The sequence below is a fragment of the Streptopelia decaocto genome, assembly GCF_964273445.1.
Source record: "Streptopelia decaocto genome assembly, chromosome: Z".
Classification (NCBI taxonomy): Eukaryota; Metazoa; Chordata; class Aves; order Columbiformes; family Columbidae; genus Streptopelia; species Streptopelia decaocto.
In genome coordinates this window covers 74,061,376-74,077,514 of record NC_138657.1, presented here as the reverse complement: position 1 = coordinate 74,077,514, position 16,139 = coordinate 74,061,376, and the positions used below count along the sequence as shown (strand labels likewise).

General features: G+C 44.2%; 1 protein-coding gene across 20 annotated transcripts in view; it reads left to right on the top strand.

The window, feature by feature from the left end:
* The window catches only part of CELF4 (CUGBP Elav-like family member 4), a gene marked incomplete at both ends in the record, with an annotated part of 685,986 nt that overhangs the window by 646,118 nt on the left and 23,729 nt on the right, over positions 1–16,139 (top strand). For 15 of the 20 annotated variants that reach the window (XM_082074681.1, XM_082074671.1, XM_082074682.1 and 12 more), the window contains 2 exons: positions 10,311–10,376; positions 12,015–12,095. In XM_082074681.1, coding sequence (XP_081930807.1) covers positions 10,311–10,376; positions 12,015–12,095 — 147 coding nt within the window. The remainder of the gene's footprint in view (positions 1–10,310; positions 10,377–12,014; positions 12,096–16,139) is intronic. The other 5 variants (XM_082074672.1, XM_082074677.1, XM_082074687.1 and 2 more) reach the window with 1 other exon arrangement.

The window sequence follows — 16,139 nt, the reverse complement described above, 5'->3', positions numbered from 1 at the left end:
ATTGAAATCAAGAGTCTTACTGTGCTAAAAGTTAGGCATGTATATACATGTTTGTAGCAGCTTAGAGGGGTTGTGAGGTCTTGGAGTGTTACAGAGGCATCAGATGATTGGAGGGAGCCCTCAGTGTACTCAGTGAGCTCAGTCACAGCAGCAAGAAGGCACCCTGCCTTTAAGGTTATATAAATATAGCCATCTGTTCAACTATCCATCTAAGTATCTACCTGTTTGCCAGTCTATTATCTCTGTTTATTCATCCATTTCTATATCTATCTTTTTTTCTGGTTTATCTAGCTCCTTTTAGTTAATCTTCCATGATCCATTACTGCAGATATCAGAGAAAATATGTTCTTTCTAGGTGAATCTTAATGACTTGAGCTTTTGTTACTGTCTCCAAATACCCCCATAATTAAAGCGAGCTTTCAGTTGGGTACTTCATCCATGATTATATAAAAGTCAATGGTCTTAATCTGATTCTCTCAGAGTTCTGGAGAGGCTCTCTCAGTCACCAATTCACCGTAAGTCCCTGCACAAACACCAACAGCCTGACACCCTGAAAGGTGACAATCATCCTCGCTCCACGTTGCTACAGGCAGGGAGGCTCCTTTCTGCTGGTAAAGCTGATGTCCAAACAGCCTGTTTTATGTAAAGTTTGGATTTATCTCTGTGTGTCTTCAGCAACACACAGGTCTTTCTCAGTGCTCATCTTCCGCATAACTTAGTGACATCCTAAGTCATAGCAGAGGGGCAAAGGTAACAGTGGCAGGCCAAACCCCCACCTCTCATTTTACTTCTGCCTATCCCCACTAGCGAGAAAAGCCTGACAGTAAGTTCCTTTGTGGCAGTTTGAGTGTAGGACACATCATGCGTTTGCTCCATATTGTTATCTTCCTTCTAATGGGCATTTATATACTCTCGAAAACTTTACACCTCGCCACAGGCTTTATTGAGGCCTAAAGCTTAACAGCATTAAAAAAAAAAAAACCCAAACAACTATTAGACTTCTATATGAGTAATGAGAGCATCCACAGTCACATTAGACTGGATAAAAATGTAGAAAGGACACAAATCTTCATGCTTTATGATATAAGGCAGCCACTAATTGCTTGGGGTTAGAAAGAAATTTTCATCACTGGACAGCTTATTCCATCATTGTTCATTATGGGATTTTTTTCACTTTCCTCTGTAGCATGTTACTGGCACTGCCCTGTGGTTCTACATGTCTGCATTTCTAAACGCAAGGTAGAAATAAAATATTAAAGCTGAGCATGCAATTGCACTAACATTATAGAAAAGAAAATAACCTGCTAGTCACCATCCAAAGTCAGCAGCTTCCAAACAACTTTCTTTTATGGTATATCTCTCATTCTGAAGGTGGCCAAGAGTGCTACAGGATTATGTACGTAACCATAGGCTTGCTGTGGTTATGACTTGCCATATATTGTTTAAAGCCCAAATTTTGCTCTCAGATAGTCTTTCATACTCCACAAAAAAACTCAAATGTGGGTTCACACCATTATATCCTGCAGCAGAATGTTGTTTGTTGCCTGAAAATAGCAAAACGGGACAATCAGAATCTGTACAGGCATGACATCCACATGATTCAGACCCAAATAAATCCCATTAATTGTGCAGTTTCTCTACATGTCCACATTTGTGTCTAGCTATAATATTTTTGATGCTGCATCTTAAGGACTCCAGAACTTCAGAGTCTTTGCACTACAAAAGCAGGTCCATATGATGTAGTTACATTTACTCTGTAGTTTCACCTCTTTTATTTTTTTTTCTGTTTTCCTGTTGCTCTTTGTTTTAAGATTCGCTTTGTCTGGAGCATGGACACACAGGGTATCATTTGAGTCAGACTACTGAACCATCCACAGCTTTGGGGCAAAGACAAGAGTAGGTCTAATGTCCCTGCTCACCAAATCTCTGATCACATCCCCAGTCCCTGCAGGAATTCACTTTTTCTGTGGCTCTGGCCAGTTTCTGGATCCATGCAGCTGCACTAGCAAACCATTCCTTGCAGGCATACTCTTTACAAACCATGCTTTCACCTTCTCCAAGCTCAGCCAGCACATAATGCCTCACAGTGCACTTCTTGGCATCGACAGAATAACAAGGGAGTAAATTTTTCCACTAGTCTGAGCCCCTTTGGAGATTTGGTCTTTTTGTGTGTTAAGGCCTGCCCTTTAGTCTTTCTGCTTGCAGAGCTATTGAACATGGCAATGTGTCACAACACGTAGTGGGGACAAAGAGCGTAATTTGTTGTGCTATGATCTTGTGAGTCACTCTGCAGCAGCACACGAGCATTTGCCATTTCCACAACAGCCATAGTAACAGGGATTACACTCTTCAGCCAAAGCTTCTTAGACACCCAGAGCCCAGTGCCTCTCTTGTAACAGCATGTGACGTAAAATAACAGTGGAGACCATCTGCACCAGTTTCTGCTGTGTCTCACGGCCATCAGCACTCTGCTCTCTGGTGTCGGGTCCTGCCCTACTGGAATCCATTGTGAGGGACTGGAAAAAAGGCTTGCTACAAAAACAGAGCCTCCTTGGGAAGAGAAAGGGAGGGAGAGATAAGAAAGTGGGGAGAGCAAAGGGCAGTAAACCAGAAAGACAAAGGATTGTCTGTCAAAGATCAGTAAAATGAGGGAACTGGATGAGGCGCAGAGCATAGCCACCAGGAAAGAGTGAGGACTGCTATGTAGTCTTCTGCTCAGAGACGTGCCCAGGAAGAAAGAAAAATATACCCCATGGCATCCAACAGCTCCCAAACAAACTTCTTCCTCCTGGGCCAAGGGATGTCCAGCCTGACCAAAGCCAGGGACGGATCCAGTGACACAGCAGCTTTGTGGAGCCTCAGATGGGGAATGCTTTCCAGGATGATGAGTTCTTCAATGCTTTTGGTCTTCATTTAGATTACTGAGGAAAACAAAAATGAAGTTCCTCCAGTTGCTCATAATACCTTATAAACGTGCTGCCTCCTTTGCTGTTCTCAGGCACATGGTGGTTCTGTTTCTGACTGCCCTCACTGCCAGGACTAGCTCTACCTCCTCTCCCTGCAGATACTGCAGATGTCTCCCCACTTCCCTCTGGTTACCCTGTGGGTACATCTGGGCTGGCAGGGCAGCAAGCTCCAGTTTAGACCTTCTTCAGGCTCTAGCCCTCCATGGAGAGGACTAGCTATCAGTACAAAGGGGCAGCCAAGGCTTTATGCCTACATGTTTCCAAGCCACTGCTGACACTGGCAGTAGAGATGTCCCCCACGGGTGAATTCCCGTACTGTAGAAACCCATGTCTTACGAACTGAACCAAGACCATCAATTCATTTTGCTTGGCTCAACAAAGAACTATCAGGCAGTAATGAATTTCGCCCATTGCCAGCAGAGACAGAATTCAAGCTCCATCTGTAATTATTATCATTACCCAAGCTAATTTTGTAGGGGAGGAGTTGCTGGCATGTTAATACGACAGCCTTATCTATTAGCTTGTCAATTAGCTAGCAGCACTGCTGATGGGCAGACTGCTGCTCCGGGACAGTCAGTCCCAGGATCAGTCCTGATCATGACAGACACCATCCAGTGACACTGGGCATGATCAGGGCTTCGCTTGTGCTGGCAGAGAAAGAGACTGACTTACCCCACACCTGACATTTCAGCCCTGAAAGATGTCAGGCAAAAGGAGTTTAGGAGGAGATTAATCAGGAGAATAGAAAAAGAGTGACTTGCATGCACCTGTAGAAGGTCCAGAATGACAACAAAGCCCCACAGCCTTTGGTCCAGACATGCTCCATGCCCTAGAAACATACCTGGCTTGGTGGCCCTGAGGCGAAGTTACTTACTGCAGGAAATCTTTGGATGCATTTGTTTGTCCACCCTAAATCTCTGAGTGAGAGCTTTCCCATTCATATTTTGTATCAGCACTTCCAAAAAATGCAACAGTGAGCACCTGAAACATCATTACGACTAGGAAGCATTTATTTGACCCGTTTGTAACAGTCTGCCACGTGCCATAAACCACACTTTACTGGTAAAATAAATAAGTGGAGGAATGCACTCATTAAAAATATAATAACAAGTTGCCATCTTCAATTGTAGTCTAAGCTACTTTAATGATGCCATGTAGTTCCAACAATCCTGCTGCAACCATAATGAATGAGGTTGTTTAAGACAGTTGTGGGAGCCTTTTAGAGTCAAAGTATTTTCTGATCTGGAATAAGGTGTAAATGTAAATCAGGCTTTGTGCTGATGTTTTCAGAGACATCTAAGTGAGTTAAGACCTTGAGCTTTATTTTTAAAGGTGACTTAAACTAAGATCCCCAAAAACATGGAGTTAAGTGCCTTAATGGCTTTTAAAACTTGATCCAGACTTCAGTGTTCATGGTCTTAGGCAAAGGGGGAGAAATCAGGTCCTGACTCTGCTGTTGAATTAATTTCTCACCTTGGCCAGCCACCTCTACCTCTCTGCATTTCTGAGTCTTCTGCCTTTTTCTTGCTTTGTCCACTGGAAGCTCCTCACAGCCAGCAAGTTTGCTATTGCGTGTTTGCACAGTGTTCTTCTCACCCAGGCTGCTGTTAGGAATGGGTCTTGGAGCTGGAACTACTAAGAAAATGATAAGGACAGTCTTGATTTCCAGCGATAAACTATGTGAATTTCATAGTAGGCTCATTTATTGTCCTAAACAAGTATCTACAATACCTGGGGATGCTACTAAAAGGCCTTCTCCAATTAATAGGATGGTGCAGGGGGCATGAACACCCTGGATTTTTTGGCTCCTTTGGTGTGTAGGGGAAGAGACAGTGGCACAACATGTCTTTAACTGAGTGGTGTCCAGCCCCTAAATGGCAAAATGAGAGTACAAAACACAGGATAGGTCTCTGGTTTATGCTGGATCAGCACATTCTTTCTGTTATTGCAGTTATTGTTGTGTCTGAATACCTAATTAATTACAACAGTAAACGCTGGCTTCTTTAATCACAGCATCAGCTGTCCTAATCAATCTTAATAATATGGAATCTGTACTATGGCACCCATGAATTTTAATCTACATAAATTTCTTAAGACCTCTAGCAAGCTTGTTGTACGAAATGATATAATTATGGATATAGATTAGGGCTGTAGAGAGTGATTTAAATTGGATTTAAGGAGAAGGTGAATAGAGCCCTCCCACTCATTTATTTATTTATTTATTTATTTATTTTAATCCTGGCCTTCACATAGATTTTTTTTTGCTGTCATCACTGTATGCCCTCCCTCCCCCCCAAACCACTGAACACTGCTGCCTCTCTTTGATTGCTCTTCTCTCCCATCCACCCTCCCAGAGGTAACAGCGGCCAAGCTGCAGCTCTTGGGAGAGGCGTAAAATACCTCTGGGACCAGGGACTTTATCTTACACTGATCTGGGACAGGGACAAAGACACTGTAGACAGAGTTTCAATCCATGCCCCACCAAGGGTATATGTTTTGATCTCTTTTGATGGCTCAAGCAGTGACCATCATCCTTTTTCCTCACCACCTCCACTGGCTTCAGTGCAGCTCCTTCTGATTTACACCCTTGACCATCACAGCAGACTCCAACTCCCTGTCTCCTACAACTGTTTTCCCCTGGGGCACTCATATAACAGCTCATCTTGGCCAGAGACTGTAGCTGGGTTACTGGCATCTCAGGAGGGATTCTTTACAAAGCATCGCTCAAATCGATTTTATTTATTTTTAACAATGTGCTTCATTCTGTCACCTCTGTCCTTTTATTGTCTGACAAAAGTTAAATGTCGGGCCTAACATTAATGGAATGCCCCTTTAAAAAGTTGGATTTCAATCTTGATATCGGTAGTAAGAAAGCTTCCTGGTGTTAATTTTAAAGCACTGGTATTTCATGCTGACTTGAGAAATCATCCTTGGTTTTTGGCATCAGGCAGAGGATTTGGAAAGTGACATTAACGAATCTACTTTCTTTGAAGGTCTTGGGAGTCATTTCTTGACTTCTGCCTAATGAGTAAGTGCTGCCTTCGTTAAATTTATATTTATGGCCATATAGTAGGTCATTGGCTTGTTTTATGTCTCCAGGTTTATGGAAGGTTATCTGCCATGGTCACCTTGTGGCATCTTGGCCAGGATTGTCTTGCAAAGACACAATTGTATCTGAGCAGGATTTTTCCCATGGAGATACGGAAATGATCAAATTAATATAAAGGTGATGTCCAGGGATAAGACTCTTGCCCTGAGCTGCCAAATGAAGTTAATATTAGCATCTTTTTTCACAGTACACCTTTAGTTTACCCTGGGAAGTCCAGATACTCAGCTTCTGCAAAGCAGCAAGGCTACATGGATTTCAGCAGGGCTGACATGGTTGATGGTTTTCCTTTGGCCTCTAAGGAGCCTCTCTATTTCTTTCACTTCACCACCACTTCACCAGTGTGTACATTACATCACATTTAATCTCTTAAATGTCTGTATATTGGATGTACAGTTTCTATGAGTCTGACCACAAGGAAAGCTATTTGAAATGTTATCTATGAACACATTTGCACAGATAGTCACTTACACATTCAAGGTCTTTTGATGATGTTACAACTTAGAGCCGTGCAAGTTCTGGTCCAGAAGCTCCTGTAAAGTTATTTATGGTATCCACATCCCTCCTCTAGTGTCTCCTATGTCCCTAGAGCTCTTACCAGCCCTTAATCAGCCACAGTGGGCTTCTGCCTTGGCACAGACCATATGCTGAGGAGCTGAGGTCTCCCTGTGCTGAGACAAAGAAATGATTAATGTCTCCCCATCACTTTGAATTTTAGCACATGGTGTGCTCTAGCCTACAGTCACACGTAGCCCCTGAGACAGGCTGGCTCTGTATCATGAGCCCCTCCTGCATCTGAGCACTTGCTGAACTTCTCAGGGGTCATTAGTATGTAGGAGGGCAGTCACTTTACTGATCACAGTGTGGCCATGACTTCCTCAAATGTCCAATCAGTTTCTTGAGATTTCTGGATTGATACCAGCCATTGGCTTCATCCACACTACAGCTGGGAGCACAGGCAGTTATGCCCTTTGCTAGGTTTAATTCATCTGGCAGAGTAAGCAGCAGCCTGAAGATAGGCTCATGGCTGTCCAAGCTACCTTGGCTTTGTGCCGGGGCACCCAACCAGCCTTGGAGTCTGTGTCCCTCCATCTTCATAGGCTGTGTTGGCCAGCATGGACACATCGGCTGTACTGAAGTCACATCTTCATTCGCTGAGTAAAAACACTCTCCAAGCTAAGGAAGATGAGTTCTTCAGTGACCAAAGGTCATCACTTTTGTTTTTGAGAGGTGGCAAGTTAAATTCCTGCAGGTGGTGACTTGCCACAGCTGCTTTTGCCAAACAGCCAAGGGAGGGTATGAGACTACAAATAAAACACAGACCCCCAAGCTGATGGTTGCTGCCTCCCTATGCTGTCTAGTCCTTCAGCTCAGGGATGCTTTCAACTCACTCTATTTGAAGAACATCCAGGGACAGCTGGATCAGAGTTAGGGTTCTGTGTGTTAGACCAGCCACCTTGTGTCTTCCTTACGTATGAGTAAATGATTCCCAGCTTGGAGCAAAGCTGACTGGAACCAGGGGACAGTCTTCCCTTGGGTTTGCATGTTCTGTGAGTTGGGAAGAAATTCTCTGTGTGATCTGAGGCACAAGGCAGCCTCCTGAGAAAGAAACACATGGTTAGGCACTACCCTTGTTGACAAGTCATTGTGACTCAGGAAAATAATGAACTCTGAAAGCTTTGTGTGGGAGGGAAAAAGGCTGCATTTAAAGGCTGGTTGTCCCAAACCCTTTAAAGAAAATATTTGCCAGTTTTAATATTTACTCTTAAAGGTGAACCATGATTTTCAGTGTCTATTTCCTAAGCAGAATAGCTTAGTTATGATGGCCAGAGTATGGCTCCAAAGGCAGGTGAGATATCCACAGATGGGATAAGGAGAGCAGTTCTGCAGTGGTCCAGGTGGTCTGGCTCAGGACATAGACTCAACTATAGCTGGGAGAGTGGCCAGTTCCCACGTGTGCCCACTTAAGGCAAGGAATAAAGAGAGGACCAGAGTCAGACAGATACTGCTCAGTGATTTCTCTCATACCAACAAAGAGGCAGTCACTGCTAATTGTCAGCATGACAGAGAGGGAATGAGCATGCCTGAGTGCAGCCTCAGCTGGAGAGGAAGGAAATGCTGTGAGTGTATCTCCTGAGCAGCAGAGACAATTTCTTCTTCTAGCTCTGTAAACAGATGAGTGTAACCAAGGAAGGGCAGTGGCCTTTGGGGCAGACAAGGTAGATCATCTCCTTTACTGTAGACTGCAAAACCATAGTTGTCTTAGAAAGATTTTCTCCCTTTATCACATGTCCCCTCAAATTCCCCAGGAGATACCTTCTACCTGACAGGACCTGGTCATTTTGAGCAAGTCCAAGTTATTATGAACCATTCTCCCAATGAGGTGTGGGAACTGGTGTACCACTCAAACTTTCATAGCCGTTCAGTTTTCTTTTGGAGCAATACGCCTAACTTTCTGATTTTAGATGAAACTAGTTTTGAGCAGAGGTTAAAAAGAATATTTAGCTGCTTCCTTCTTCAGCAAGGCAGAAATAAGTGGAAACACTTTTTATATTTTCCAAACAGTCTTTCCAGTTTCCTGGAACATCTACTCTTTAAAAATACAGCTTTGCATCTCTATTGTGCTTTTGACTGATCTCTCACAGGTTTAAAGGTATTGTCCTCACACTGTTTTTAAGGGGGTGAAAATCCCTACAGTAGGGCAGTGCTTTCCATTTCACATACACACACACTGAGGGACCTGGCGGAAGTCAGCTAGCAAATCAAACAGACAAATTTCCAACCTAAGACTGCAATCCCACTTATTTTTTCCTCTTACTACCCCAACCTCAAAGTCCTTGTGATCCAGTAATGGCAACAAAGAACAGGAGTTTCCAAGCCTTAGCCAGCTAATTGTGTTTGTCCCTTCTAAGTTTTCTCAACATTCTTCCTTGTATTTTGGGAGAAAAGTGCAAGACCTTGCAAGCTTCCATCATGATCCATGGTGAACTTTGAAATTAAGGTTCAAGCTGGTATTTGCATCTGTAAGAAAACACTCTGCCCATGTTCCTTGGGTTTGTAATACGTTTGCCAAGCTCCCCCACACTTTGGCCTACAGTCAGTGTCTCTCCTTGGATAGGTCAATGACACCAGATTTCCTTCCAAGAGGCCCATACCTTTGCATGCTCCTAGCACTTGCCTCCAGCCACACCTCTGTGCTTGTAGGAAAGAAGAAGGTGGGATGGAGTCAGGAAAGTGGCAGCTCCCTGAATGATCATCCTATAAGTAAGAAGCTGGAGAGACCGCATAAATGTAGAACTGTGCAGAACCAATAAATACAAATTAAACTCATAACAAGAAGTGAAATATTAGGGCCAAGGTGACATTTGGACTGGAGGTTCAGCCAAGCTTTGCTTTAAATATTTTATTGCTGCAGATAAAGAAAGAGCTTATCCAACACGTTTCTCTCTCACTCGTTCTCTTTTTTTCTGTCCCTACCAACCAAAGGGAAAAAAAAAAAAAAAAATCGTAACTAGCTTTGGTTGTATTTGAGCTAGACTTCAAAGTTTCACAAAAATAAACAGTTTTAGGGGGGAGGAATGCACACTTGTAAAGAGAGAAAACGCACTGTGAAGCCAGCAAGGGACAGCATGCCTTACGCAGAGATTCACAGCATCCTTCCTGGAGCAGACAAGTGACGTCCCCCTCCCCTCCAAGCAGCATCTCCTCTCTCACAGGGGGCTGCCTGGCAGCATCACAGTCCTTCGAAGAGATGTCGCAATGGCAGGAGCCACTTCTTTGTTCTCTTCTCCTTACTCCTGCTATGCGCCTGTTGTTTTCTGCTCTGATTGAAAGTTTCATGCGACTGTAGCTGTCATTGAGATCTGAGTTTGCACAGCACCTAGCACAATGTCACTTCTGGCTTAGGATGAGGCCTCTTTGGGGTTGATTACGGAAGTGCCAAAAATCTGCACGATCAGAGTTGAGCTCCATAATTTAAGCTTGGGAAAGGAGGGGAGAGGTTTGCTTGCCCTTTGCTCAAAAGTCCCACAGCGTGATGGCTGGAGGACAGAGCCCTCCTGGCCATCATGGGGGGCTCTGTGCAGTCCTGTTCATGGGGTGAGCAAGCTTCTTCTCTTTGGGGACCTTCAGCCCCTGGGTCTGTCTGTCTCACACCACATATTGATGAGGGAAGGGCAAGGAAGAGTGCCTGTCATGTTTTAACCCCTTTATTCCCTCTCTCTCTTGTGTCTCCACAGCACAAAGCCCCACTGCAGCAGACCCCTTGCAGCAAGCCTACGCTGGAGTGCAGCAGTACGCAGGTCGTTAGTATTAACACTTTCTCCCAATAAACCTTTCTCTTCTCTGAAGCCTTTAATCTCTGAATGCACCTAAGGGTCTGGGGAAAGGGAGGTGTTTGCTGATACTGGGGTGAGCTGGGGGCCACAGACTCTCAGATTAAATTTGCATTTCTTGAGAAAACAGAACATAAAGCCCAGGGTCTTCTCTCCCCTCTCTCCCTAAGGAGGCAATCTCCTCCCTTTCCCCAGGGAAAGTCTTACACTCACCTATACCTCGATGCAGCTTCATTGGCAGGACCTGGTCCATTCTGCTTATCACGATGCACAAGGGCAAAATCAGGCCACCGATTTGGAGGCCAGTTTCTGTAACAGGTCTCCTGAGTGCTGCAGTGAGGAGGGGAGATGAGCAACCAGACCCAGCAGAGCCACTGCTGCTGTGCCTGGCAGGGTACAGTGTGTCCGCACCTATCTATATTTTAGGGTATGTCTATGGCCATACTCCAGCTAGTTAGTTTGAGGCTTGCTTAGGAGCTATGCAGACATACTCCTGTCTTCTCAGCAGCTTTCCCCATAGCTCCCAATGGGTCAGCCTCTACTTGCCTCACCCTGCATGCTGAGCAGCTCCTTTGCAGTTGATGGACTGACACCAGCCAAAGTGACCTGGTGCAGACCACGACCCCACCGTGTTCAGCCTCCCCTCCTGAGGTGTCCATGGCCAACGTTGTGAGGAAGCTGCCACCCCAAAGTCATTATTTCCTGTGGTAACTGGAGCAATCATGGGCTCCCGCTGAGGAATGGCTATTATCTCATGTCAGCACTGTATCTGGAAACTTAATTTAATTCTTCATGTAGGGCTTCATTTGCCAGTGTTTTAGTTATTGTCATTTATTGCTCGTGAGGTTTGATAGATGGGAAGCAGCTCAACCCTTTGAGCTGTTAATTAACCCCTCTGCACACACATGACCCCTATCCCCCTCTCTCTGGGCTCGCAGGCGACCCGTACTCTGTATTTTTAGCAGCAAGGCACATCATCTACCATCTGTGGTACTGAATGACTCCCCTTGTCTGCTTGGTGGGGAAGCTGAGGTGGGGAAAATTGTTTAATTGCTGCGCACTCTTTCCACTGTGTTTGTGTGAGAAAGAGGAAGTCTCTACAGACATGAAAGAAAATGTATATCCAAGACTGTATGTGCAACTGTGCCTATGCAGGGAGGCAATAGACGTGCGAACTGTTTTTATGAGCATGTGAATAAATCAGGGACCAAAAGAGATTTCAAAGGGAAATGTGTGCATGCATTCTGCACATGGTTGTTAGCATGGGCATCAGCATGCTGGGCTGGTGAATAAACGTGTGGTGCCATCTGGGATCATTACACATCTCTGCTGGGAGAGATCTCAGCAAAGACCCCCCGTTTGCACCAAGTAGCTGTCCCCAGCACTATTGCTGACAAAGCTGAAGGGAGGATGGGTGCTCAGGGCTATGTGGTGCTACCTGGAGCACTACTGTGGTGCTCCTGCCACATCTCAGGCTGTGTGAGATGGCCCTTCGCAGAGCCAAACTGCAGGGAGAAAGCCCACCTCTAGCTTGGTGTGATGGTATGGAGTGAAAACTCCTTGCTTCCCAGCACTGAAGTCTGTCCCTCTTTTTTCTCTCCCCTATAGCTGCTTATCCTGCTGCTTATGGCCAGATTAGCCAAGCGTTCCCACAGCCACCTCCCATGATCCCACAGCAACAGCGAGAAGGTGAGTAAACAGGCTGTCCTTTCTGGCCCCAGCACGCCATCCCCACCACATTGGTTCCTCTCCTCATACACCTAGACACTATACATTAAATGCACAATTGCCTTGAATCCTTGGTCCACTGAGTCCTTTCTCAATTACCATATGTGCTATGGCATCACTGGCACTAACAGGAATATGCAGGAACATCCTTGTGGGGAATAGCTGCTGAGATCTCAGTCCCGAGGGAAGAGAGCGCACTGATGTGCATGGGCCATGGAAATACCTGCTAGCAACAGAGGCAATCATGTCCAGTGGGGGTCTGTGTTAGAGACAAGCAACAAGAATGTGGATAAAATGCATTTGCATTGGAATTAAGAATGTAATAGGAAACAAAGCACTGGTGGGCCTTCATTTGAATCCAGCAATGTGATTTCAGACATTCGCTATTTAGAGAATGGGGACCTCATATTTCAAGGAGCTGATCGAGTCCTTTCAGGTTCCTTTGATAACCCGGAAACAGAAATCAGCACTTTTAGAGTAAAATCTCTATCAGGATGAGATGAATCGGATAGTAAAACTACCTCTTTTTTCACATTGTCTTTGAGAGGAGACTGGGTTATCTACTCCACAGGACAGGATGGCTGCACTGGAAACATGAAAAATAAAGAGAGGTGGATCTCCCACTATCGCGTGCAAATGTTTTGGAAGGTATCCTTGACATGTAATGTTTTGGACCCAAAGACTTGCCTGAATGAAGAGGCAAGTCCCTTATGTTCCCTTTAGAGTTAGTGGGGAGCAGTGGGATCCTCAGAGACAACCAACTCAGGTAGTCCCAACCATCATCCAGGGAGTCCACTGGTCTCTTTTGACTAGAAGAGGAGGCTGCTTGCCTAAATGACGTGTTCATGTCAGGTGCTCCAGCTTAGGGAGGAGACCCTCATTTTAAATAATTACATTTCAACTTTTGTCCTCTATTAGATCACTAATTCAGATATATTCTATGTTATACATGTTATTATATATATATAATGACATTTAATATTTTAATATAGTGTAACAGTCAGAATGAAATGAATCAAGATTACACTATCATACTAAAACATTCTGATGGCCTAGAACTACTTTGGGGAAGAAATCTCATTTTGTAAGAAAATTAGAAATGTTGGCATTTCAATCTAATTTGGAATTAATTTTTTCCAATGTCAGAATTTCCTGGGGAACACAACTTCCAGCTCCTGATTAGCTCTAGTACATGTCCCTGCTGTGAGAACAGATGCACAGACCTAACGTATCATTACAGAGATGTTTCCCCCATGCTGAAGGACTTTGCTTTTTATTACTTACTGGGGTTAGATTAAGCACAGGACAAAATGGCGAGCAGATTATTGCTCAACACAGCATTGTGCCAGGAACCATCAGAAGCAAGGGGTAGCTGTTGTACTCACTTTGAAGACCCACTGCCCAAAGACCCCTGTGTTTCCAAGGCTCGGTGTGTGCCTGTGGATTGAGGGTGAGCTTTACCCAGTGAACAATTCATCTCATAACTCCTCACTCCTTCCTGTAAGCAGCTGGTATTAAGCATGATTCGGGGTCAGATGTACAAGATGAACCACCAGCGTGATGCAGCTTGACATTCCCAGTGTCCTCCATTTTCTTGCAGTTTTTAGATGTTGTGGCTCTCTCTGCTGCTTGTTAGAGGGAGAATCTCTAAGGCACAGCACTCCCTTTCAGCAGAGGGTCAAGACCTTTAAGCATCCCTAACCTTTATACAGGAAGACACAGCAAGAGGGAACTCTAATAATACTAATGCTCAGTATCGAGAAGAGTACTTAGCAAGGATGTGCACAAACATTGATTCACTAATGAACCAACCCTACCACAATAACATCGATGATCACATTGTTAATAACAATGTTGACTCTCTGCTCTTGGATCCCAGTTGGATAACAAGTCTAGAGCTGCTTGGCTGCTGCAACATTCCTATAGAGATTACTTATTACTTCCACATGAGCGCTAAGGTTGCCAGCAGCTGACAGGGTGCATAGGGTGGAACAAACCCAAAACGATCAAAGCCAGAGATGAAGTCTTGATTCAGGCCATGTCAACCAGGCTAAACTTGGGGGTAATTTAAAATTTGTATGGTATTACTCATCTTGACGTAGTTTCTGAAACTCAGAAGTACACTTAGATATAAAAATAAAGTGGTGCAGGCTTGTGACTCTCATCTGCCCTGTGGTCAAATATGCTGGGGACTGAACTGCAAGCAGATGAAGAAGAGGCAATGAAATTCCAGCCTCTGAGTATATGCTGTAGAGGTGAAGTGTGCAGCTGACCAAGGGGCTGCAGGGTAACTTCATACATCCTTAAGGAACAGCCCATTTTTAATTACTGTTGGAACAGCAGTCTAGTCATAGCCTTTCTTTATGACACTGATTCCCGGTATTGGGAATGCAATGATAGATAGTTGATGTCAGCACAGATATATAGAATTTATTCACGTTGACAATGGACACCCAGGGATAGATTTGGTCTGCAGCTGTCCCCATGCTAAAAAACTAACAGTGAGCTGGAGGGTGAGGAGCATGGACAGAGGAATGGCTTAACAGCTCAGGTCCAACCAAGCCAAATCAACATGGACCCACCAGACAGTTCTCTACCACGTGCTTCTGTGCAATAAATAATGAGGTTTTCCATTATCCAGCATAATTTGCCTATAATTTACAGTACATTAATAAACTGTGCATTCCTTAAAACTTTTCTTTCTTTTTTGTCCAATTCAAGGCTATCTGTGCTTCTTGTGTATTAATAAACAGAAATATCTATAACTTAAAGCCATAAAACCAAGAGCCATGGTGAATGTCAGGATAGAAATGAACCTTGATTCTCTTAATGTGTCATGAGGGTTAGATTTCAAGATGACTTACAACCCTTTTGGAAACCAAGGTAAAGTGTGTGGTAAATAATATTAGTACTGTATTCAGCCCTGAACTTCCCAGTATACTGATCTCCAATAACCCAGTAACTCAGTCTGAAACAAGACCTTTCTCTCCAGCAGGATATTTGGAGTCTTAACTAAGGTTTTGCCATACTTTCTGTGATCTTCCTCTTGCTCCAGCGATCCTGACTGAGTCCATTAAAACTTATTGCATGTGTGCACTGAGAACTAACTTAGCTCTTTATAGCCTTTTGAGCTGGATAACTACTGCCTTTGTTTTCTTAAAAATATACACATATATACGAAGAGGTGGCCATACACACAAACATATAATCTTCCAGTGCCCAGGCAAAAAAACCCCAATGAGACAGAGAGGCAGAGGCAGACAGATCATGTTTGTGAAAAATGTACTGAGGAGTCTGTGATAGGTAACTTATGGATGGATGGATTTAACAAGAAATTGTTTGTTAAATTCTAATGGCAGGATTTTCATATGTGAGGATGGTAAAACAAATCAAACTACCCTATGTAGCAGATGGATCTTTCAGAATGGGAAATTATCAAAAACTCTCTGTAGTTGGGAATGGAGCGAGTTTGGCCTTGAATGCCTGAGTTGGTACGGAAAGCCACAGCATGGGTTTCCCGGACACATTTCAGAGCTGGACTGGGCTTTGAGGATGGTCTCTTCTTTTTTGCACCCTCCCTGGTCTCCTTCTCTTGGTCTCTGAGCTGTGTGAGGTAAAACTGACTTCAAGGTGAAATAAGGGTTGTTCTCTTTTGAGCTCAGCCTCTAAACCTGATGTAGATGAAGTTGTGTGCCTCCTGGTCTGCCTTATGCCTTAGTAGATGTTTCTCAGCACACACAGGCAGAATCCCTACTCATGCACAACACATCCAAGACCCCAGGAAATGCAGCTGGTATTTTTGACAGAATCTGCCAGTTTTACAGAGCAAACTGCTGGCTCTGGTGATGTCAGTAGGAATTTTGCCACTAATTACAGCAAAGCCAAGATTTTACCCATTCTATTATAATGTGGATCTCAAATCCCACAGTAGTGGTGCTCTGGGGCATGTTCAGATGAAGGAATGAATTTTTGTCTGCTATTCTGGACCATGATCTTCTCCTGGGC